Source organism: Morone saxatilis, unplaced genomic scaffold, assembly GCF_004916995.1.
Source record: "Morone saxatilis isolate NCDOM2014 unplaced genomic scaffold, NCSU_SB_2.0 Contig18, whole genome shotgun sequence".
NCBI lineage: Eukaryota > Metazoa > Chordata > Actinopteri > Moronidae > Morone > Morone saxatilis.
In genome coordinates this window covers 4,292,955-4,301,650 of record NW_023339740.1, presented here as the reverse complement: position 1 = coordinate 4,301,650, position 8,696 = coordinate 4,292,955, and the positions used below count along the sequence as shown (strand labels likewise).

The window sequence follows — 8,696 nt, the reverse complement described above, 5'->3', positions numbered from 1 at the left end:
TATTGATTAATCTGTCCATCGTTTTTGTGATTAATCAGTTTGTTGTTTAGTCCATGAAATGTTAGAAAACAGTAAAAAATCATTGCTGTTTCCCAAAGCCCAGGGCGACGTCCTCAAATGTTTGTCCATTACTGTCATGGAGGACTCAAGAAACCAGAAAATATTCACATTTTTTTATATGTCACCTTCAGCTCTGGGAAACTGCGATGTGCGATTGTCTTAAAATGTTACTGACTAAATGGTCAATCGATGAATCAAGAAAATATTCAACAGTGAAAATAATCGTTGGTTGCAGCTCTTATTGCAGACACCTGCTGTGAGTTATTGGTGAAGCTTTCTGTCACCTTGAAACATACACAGTACCAACAAAGTTCATCTGTTGGTTATTGTTTTGATTCAACGATTAATACATCAGTTACAGAAAGGACATTCCCAGAGACCAGGGGGGCATCTTCAGATTTCATGTTTGTCTGACCAACACTCTAAAACCCAAAAGGCACTCAGTTTACGAAGTTATAACAGAGAGAAAAGCAGCAAACCTGCTAGAATCAGACAATGTTTGTATGTATTTATAATGACAATGTAGCAAATGACCGTGTGAGAGGAGTACAGAGAACTATCAGCTGGATCTGCAGCTTAGGCTCAGTCTCCCACTCTCCGCTTTAAAGGTGATGATGTGTCAATGTTCACAACTTGTTTCTGCTGCCCCCCAGTGGCCAAAAACATCAGTTATTGCCCACAATGTTGTTTACACAGCGAGAAAGCAGTAAACCTGATGGAACCACACTGTTTAATGTGTTTTCTTTACTTTTTGTTTGTTTTACTTTTACAATAAATGTATTGTAACAACTGCTGATCATTTATCTGTCCATCGGTTGATGTAGCGCTGGAACGATTAGCTGATTAATCAGTTAGTCAGCCTATAAACAATTCCAGAAAATTCTTTGGTACCAGCTTTTGTGAGCCTTTTATGATAGTAAACGGAATATATGTGGGTTCAGGATATTTCAAAATTGAAACTTGGGCATTTTTCATTGTTATTTGACATTTTAAAGACCAAAGAATTCAATAAATGAAGAAAAGAATCAGCGGAATTATCGATAATGAAGAAAAGTGTTAGTCGTAGCCCTAGATGAATGTACTAGTAGTTCCAACACACACACAGAACATGTGTAGATAATAGAAAACTTTGTGTGTGTAAAGGATTTTATTAGTCAGTACCCAGAAATAATGACCAATATAGAACAACCAAAGACAACAAAAATAAACAATGGAGGCAGCAGGATGCTCTGAAAAATACCAGTATGTCAGTAGCAGCATATGAGATTTGTATTATTCTGTCACCACTGTATTATGTCAAATTGTGCTGTAGATACCTCAAGTACACATCCTAAAATAGTGTAAACTCAGTGGGGACTGCAGGCTGCAGATGTCTGCATTGACCTTAGAAAAGGCAGTTGTGCTGAAGCTGATTTTATTTATTCTCTGTGTGTCTTTCAAGAGGTCTTTTAAAAGCCTGCTATTGTCAGTGTGTTTGGGGCCAGGAAGGTCTGGCTGCCCTGAAACCATGTGAGTCACACACAAACAATGCGATACTCTGTCTTCTCCCCACCGCTCGCTTCTCCTCAGAAATTAGACTGGAATCAATAAGGCATTTACAGCGGGTGACCCACATTTGCTACTCTCACATGACGACGTGGTGTTAGTAGTATTCAGCCACTTGGGTTAGAAGTGATTTGGGAACTTCCTTCAGTCCTCGCCGCGTCGGAGCGCCGACTGTTGTCAATAACGCCTGTGTTGGGGATGGATTTGGGTGCCTGCGGCCTCTTTTAAGGCAGCTCTCTGTTCGTTTTGTGTTGTAGATGTGATGGACCAGCAGAGGGTGCTGCACTCGGGTTGCCTGGTCTCAGGGGTTCGTACGCCTCCCGTCCGCCGCAACAGTAAGCTGGCCAGCCTGGGACGCATCTTCAAGCCCTGGAAATGGAGGAAAAAGAAAAACGAGAAGCTGAAGCCCTCCGCAAGTGAGTGTCACGTTAAGACCCGTGCTTCCATCGGTGGCGGTAAACGCCGGCTGGTTGGGTATCGGCGCTCGCAGATAGACCCAGGCTGCTTTGCATGTTTTCATTTTGCGTTGGACCAGTCTCATAAATGTTTGTGTTGTTTAGCGGCGGAGAAGAAGGCAGCTGTACGACAGAAGAGGGATGACCTCGTCAGGAGGAACCCCGGGGAGACGGAGACAGGTGCAAAATGACAGAACACACACACACACACGCACACACATATGACTCCAGGCTGATCTCGGTTCACTTGTTCAGCCACATGATGCAGAAGTGCAGACTCACTCCTGTCCTCTTCCACTGTATGCAGAGTCAGATCTTGCTTGTGGGGGTAACGGTGAAGATCCGGACACCCCGACTCACTCCGACGGCGAGGACCGAGACGAGGAGCCCGTGGCACCTCTGGCCAGCACCAGTGAGGACCTGGGCAGCGATTTGGAAGCCTCGACAGGTAGAGTGCCGTACTGTTGTCTGAGAAACATCCAGAAAGTAGACAAGTATACAAAGACACAGCACTTCTTGATTTATTTTATGTTTGAGGGTTAAAGCTGCTAAAGAATTATCATGTGACTCTGTAGTTCCTCTCAGCTTTATGGATTATTTTAGCATCTTTCAGCTCAATGTTTTGGTTTTATGGCCCACAACTTTACTGTTTTGGTTCAGTCTCACAGCTCTCACCAACCTCGTCTCCAGCTGTAACAGGCAGATGCTCTGATAAACCCACTGTACGCTACCTGTCCAGCACCAAATGGAGGATTGGCAAAGTTAGAGACTAACTGGTGAACAAAGTGGAGCATTTAGCAGCTAAAGAGCCAGATATTCCCCCCAGGAAACAGAGCTAAAAGGTGAATATTTGACTTACATTGGCCAGGTGGTGGTGGATATATAAATAAGCAGCTGTTTGCTAAAACACTCAACATAACCTGTTCCTGGTCGTTCCGCTGGCTGGGGATTATCCCAGCTCACATTTGGTGATTGATGGTGTACATCCTGGATGGGTCACCAGTGTATCACAGGGCTACCACATATTGACACTCGAGCTAGGTCATTAGCTTTTTGCAGCTATATGGTATTGGTGTACACGTTAGGCACTAAGTAACAAGAAATTGACTCTTTTTTGTGTTTCCTGTCAGTGACCATATCTAGTGCTAGTTTTGTTTTTTAAATTTAATTTAATTTAATTTTTATGTTTTTATTTATTCCGTTTTTTTATGTAGACTAGATATTGTATATACACACAAAACACAATCAAAGGAACACATTTGAAAAAGAAAAATAATTAAAAGAAAAATAGGTAAAATAAAAATATGAAGTAAAGCAACAAAGTAAAAAAAGAAACAAATCAGATAAATGCATAGGAAAATACTGGTGGAGCACAGCTCTCAGAACTCAGCTGATGCTTTACTACGCATATTTTAGAGGACATATTGGGGCAGTTAAATTATTAATAGGAAATTTATATTATTATGAATTATTTGGATAATTGAATTACAGCCAATAAATTATCTGTCCCTAATAATAAAAAATTCTATTGAATTCTAAAGCAAAGGCATTGATAGTGTGTATGTTCTATGAAAGCCAAACTATGTGTGTAAAGTTTATGTGCTAGAAATAATAAATGAACGTTTGAAGAGTCGGAGCAATGGAATATTACAGGTTGTAAACTTCTTTTTAAAATACAAAAATGTGAAACTATCGGTTGTCTTATCAGTGTCAGCCTTAAGAAGAAGATAATTATCGACATATTGTTGTCGGGGGATCCTTCATGAATAAACCGGTGGATTTTCCCTTTTAACAAACAGCAACTTTTAATTGGTGTAAATCAGGATTTGATACTCTTCATTGTATCCCCTGTTTGTGATTTAAGCTGATAAAAATGATTGTTTGTAATAAAATGGGTGATTCTGGTTGCAAAAAGCTAAACTTTTCCATGAATATCTTTTACTGGTGCAGCTATAATGGTGGTAGCTTTAGTTTGAGACACCATGTCTCTGATCGTCCACTAGGTGGAGACAAAGACTTCCTAATTGAACCAAACCATTGTATTGCTGATGTTTCATTTCAGTACAAGATATGACTGAAGACTCAAAGACAGTGGGAGATCCCAGCCAGAGTGAAGATGGAGAAGATGAAAGCACCTCGCTGAGTGACCCCGGCGACGAGCAGTCGATGGGGAAGGTGGAGGCCGTTGAAGGGAAACAGGAGGCGATAGCGGCGCAGCCTCTGAGACGAACCAGCACCTCTCCTCCACCCAAGCTGCCAGTCAAACTGCTCACCAGACTGGGCAGCCTGGACAGTGAGTTCACCAGGAGGACCCTGATGTAAAGACCCTCCATGGTGTCTGGCAGTGTCTCACTTTGATACCTTTCCTCCACAGGTGCTCCTGTAGTGCCAGTGAAGAAGTCCCCAGCCACCTTACCCAGGAACTTCACACTTCCCAAAGACCCCCATGGCTCCCTGTTAAGAGGCAGGATCTCCACCCCTACTGGGTCGCCCCACCTTGGGGCACTACACCCACAGCTGCCCCCTAGCTGCATCATTGAGGAATTGCACCGCGCCCTGGCCACCAAACATAGGCAGGACAGGTCAGATGCAGCATTTTTACTACATGTACTTGAAATATTAAGATGCTTTTAGTTTTTGTAGGTGTTATAATTTTTGGTATATGACATATGATACTTCTGTGCAAATTATTTTAACAAAATGATTAACAAATCCATCAATAAATGATATGGTATTAGCCCTGTTCACAGAATATGATAATCCAATTCCAATGCATATCACACAAAATATAGACATACATATGGACAATATGGACCAAAACAGACAGACTGCTGATACCAACTGTTCTGTTTATCGATATTATTTTTTCCGTACCTAATCGATTAAATGCTTAATACATGCCATAATATAGTAACAAGTCACAAGTCCATTTTCAGATGCCTCAGTTAAAATTTAGTTAAAATTCAGTTTAATTTTGTGAATTAAAGTTTAACAGGTCTATTTTCCATCATGAAAAATTCATAATAGAATACAAGTAATTCACATTTGTTCAATCCCACCTGTACATAACGGGTATACGTTAAAGAAGCTCCTTAAAACTAAAATCAAGGCTACATCAAATGCCAGAGAACAGCCAACGTACCAATAAAAATATGTCCCTTTTTCTCACCATTGTGATCTTACAAATTGTATTCACTTACAGACGACCACCCACCTAGAGCCGAAGGTTGTCCTAGGTTTCTGCCTGTTAAAAAGGCAGTTTTTCCTTGCCCCGTCGCAAGTGCTTGCTCATGGTGGAACTGTTGGGTCTCTGTAATTGTAAGGAGTTCGGTCTAGACCTGCTCTATTTGAAAAGTGTCCTGAGATAACTTCTGTTATGAATTGGCGCTATACAAATAAAATTGAATTGAATTGAAACTATTTATTAGATTTATTATTATTTATTACATTTTTAATTAAGTTCCGTGTTCCAAGCTCTTTAGCTAAGCTTCGTTGTTACTAGCTTTTCCTACAATGTAAGACATTCATTTATAACTGCAAACAAATACATCACGGGTGTCAAGTTATACTGTCTGATTATTTAAAGTTAATCCAGTGCCATGGTAATATAAGGTTGTCATTGACAGGCTTTGTTTTGTGATGTTTGATCTCAGTTTCCAGACGAAGGAGGGACGCTCGTCCCTGAAGCGCCGGCTGGACGGCCGCCTGTCCCGCACGTCCAGCACAGAGAGGGAGCCTGCCGGGGAGTCGGAGAGCAAGAAGGAGTCTGACGAGAACAAAGAGAACTGGCGTCTGGACGAATACTTGAACGACCAGGACAGCTGGAATGAGTCTGTGATCTCCGGTGGGTCTGCTGGGGCGATATTTGCTGCACTATTATCTGCCTGTTAATGTACAAAGCCAGTGAAATCTGGGCATCCTGTCAGTGGATAATGAAGCAGTGTAATCTCTGCTGATATTTGTTTACAGTGAGAGCATGACAGGGAGATTTACAGCGATGACGAACAGCAGCCTTGCTAGTGTTAAGTTTCAGCGGCTGTCAACATCTGCTCCGGTGGCCTAATTCTTGGCCATTCATGTAGGTCATTGGTGCACGGCCGTCTGCGGTTGACATGTCTGTGGCTCTGGGGGGTAAAAATATTTAAGGCCGTAGACTGTGAAGTTATGATGGATGCGACAGATGTGCACGCCACCAGCACGAGCCTGACCTGATACGAACATGTGATGACCGCAAATGCCTTGTGAGTTTACAGGACTAGAGCTCAAATTGAATTCTTTACACTCTTAAAATAGTTGGAGTCTAAAGTAGGTGCTGCTTATATCTGAGGCTGAAAACCCCTCAGCAGTTGCTGGTCACAATCAACCAGTGACATTTTGTAAACAAAATGATCTTTTAACCCCCAAGTCTGACCATGTCGATCAAATGAAAAGGGCAGTTTAACATCGTTACATTTAAAGAAATCTTCCACACATTAAGAATTGGTGCGCCAATGTGCCAAAAGCATGCAGTAGTGCTGCAGTGAAGTGGAGAAGGAGATTGTTTTCGGCAATGTAACCAATGAAGGTTTCAGAACATTAAGTGTACAAATAAGAATACACACAATGCATTTTGAGATTTTGAATGTAAACTACCCCACTATAAAACGCCACAGTGTCCCTTAAACTTGACGTGTGTGTAAACATATTTACAACTTTATTTACATTGAATCCAAAAAAAGAAGATCATGTAAGAGAATTCTAGGCTCAGTGATTGGATGTCTTTGGCCAAAATGCACCGACTTTTTATCACAGAAGCACATATTTTCTAACACAGTTGTTAATCTTAAGTACTAGCAATTCTATGGGGAAAAGCTTCATGCATAATTTCTGATCCAAGACATGAAAGAGCTCCAACTGTGAGTCACCTTACATTGTCTATGGGAAAAATGAATGCGCCTGAAATAGCTCCTCCCACTTGGCAACCCAATAAAGGAGCTGCAGGTTTCCATGGCTGAGATGGGAGACACAACTGTGGCTTCACCTATTGTAGCTTTCTTGCAGATTAACATAAGGAGGCCATTGAACCTCTGTGAAGGTCCAGGGTAGCATGGGTGCAGCAAAATTAGATGAGAAAACTGTAGTTTGGGTGAAGATTTAAAGTATTTTCCAGCAAACCAACCCTAAACATATACGCTTAAGCCAAAGCTGCACAATAGTGGCCTAAAATGAACAGCGTTAGAGCCCTGCAGTGGCCAGACCTCAGTCCAGAACCAGAATTTGTAGCAGGAGCTGCTGTCAAAGGTTCCTTTACTAAAGACTTGAGTAGTGTGTATTCATTTTTATGTTGTTTTTGTTTTAAAGTTTGTTTTTTTGTTCATCAGTAACAAAAAGTTAAAAATCCCCTCCACTTTCTGCAAAAGTATAATTTCCACATTGAAATCCTTAAAATCAGCTTTTCAGTGAGCACAGAGAAACTTTCCACTTGCAGCAGATGAATGTGAAAACATCCTTCTAGTGTCAAACTCTGCACAGACGGCATTCAAACAGTGAAGCTCAAACTTCCAACTGTAGTGGCAAGAATAAAAACTGTTTTTTGATTGGAGGGGACTTTAATGTTCATAAATACTACCATGAGAAAATCTAACCTAAACTAAATGCTATTACTAGATAAAAACACTAGAAACACATTAAAGTACACAGTAAAAAAAAACTATTGTACTGTGAAAACAAAATAGCCTACCTAGTAAAACTAAATTAATCAGAAATGGTTTCAATAACTTACAAAACTAGTTTAGAAATTGCAAGTAAAAACAGTTTGATCAATAATTTTTTTTGACCTAAAAAACTGAGTTTGTGTTACCTCAAAATGTTGATGTGATCAGTTTCAACAATTTTTTTGAGTTAAATGAGCATATCTGGTTTTTGTAGGGTAAAATCTAAAAAATATTAGGTAGCCTATGTGTCTGCAGAAGTACAGGCACAACTAAAATATTGTAGTTTAATATTAGGGATGCTATAGAGAGAGAAAAAACAATGTAAGGTAGGCATATAGACCCGGTAGACAATGGTGATTCCATAAGGGACAAGATTTTAAGCAGAGGTCAGTTACTCTTTAAACTTATAGTAATATTTATAAAGTAGTGATTTTGAACTGAAGAGAAGTCCATAAACTGTCTCTAAGTGACTTGCTAAAGCGAGGGAGAACATCAAGCTTTAATGTGATGGTGCATGGACACTTTACCTGGATGAGTTACTGAAGAACTCCACTGAATAGCCGAAATAACTTCCCCGGGGTCCCGAGAAAACAACGCGTTTCTCCGTGTCCAAGTTAAAAGCCGCACAAAGCTGGAGCAGAAGCACCACTACAGGTACAACCCACACGGTGTACTGACAACATTTTCCCCACGACCGGGTAGGTGAAAGTCCAGGAACGGTGCCCATCTCTTCTTTTGCGCGTCTCTTCTCTCATTGAATGGCTGAAGCGCAACACGCATCATCCGTGCTGTTCCTTCTGTAGGACAGTCCGGGTCGTGGTCATAAATCGGTGTCCTGAAATAATCCCTTCAGCTCCAATAGGTCCGGTGTACTGATCCAGAGAGAGAGAGGTGAAATGTAAAGAAAGGCAAGACAGAGTCAGACAGAGTGGGAGAGAGGGAG

At 41.1% G+C, this 8,696-nt stretch overlaps 1 protein-coding gene across 2 annotated transcripts in view; it reads left to right on the top strand.

Annotated features, from left to right (window-relative positions):
* The window catches only part of phactr3b (phosphatase and actin regulator 3b), a gene marked incomplete in the record, with an annotated part of 52,307 nt that overhangs the window by 18,235 nt on the left and 25,376 nt on the right, over window positions 1-8,696 (top strand). For both annotated transcript variants that reach the window (XM_035662893.1, XM_035662894.1), the window contains 6 exon segments: window positions 1,863-2,021; window positions 2,166-2,240; window positions 2,368-2,508; window positions 4,123-4,353; window positions 4,435-4,642; window positions 5,714-5,904. In XM_035662893.1, the coding sequence (XP_035518786.1) occupies window positions 1,863-2,021; window positions 2,166-2,240; window positions 2,368-2,508; window positions 4,123-4,353; window positions 4,435-4,642; window positions 5,714-5,904 (1,005 nt within the window).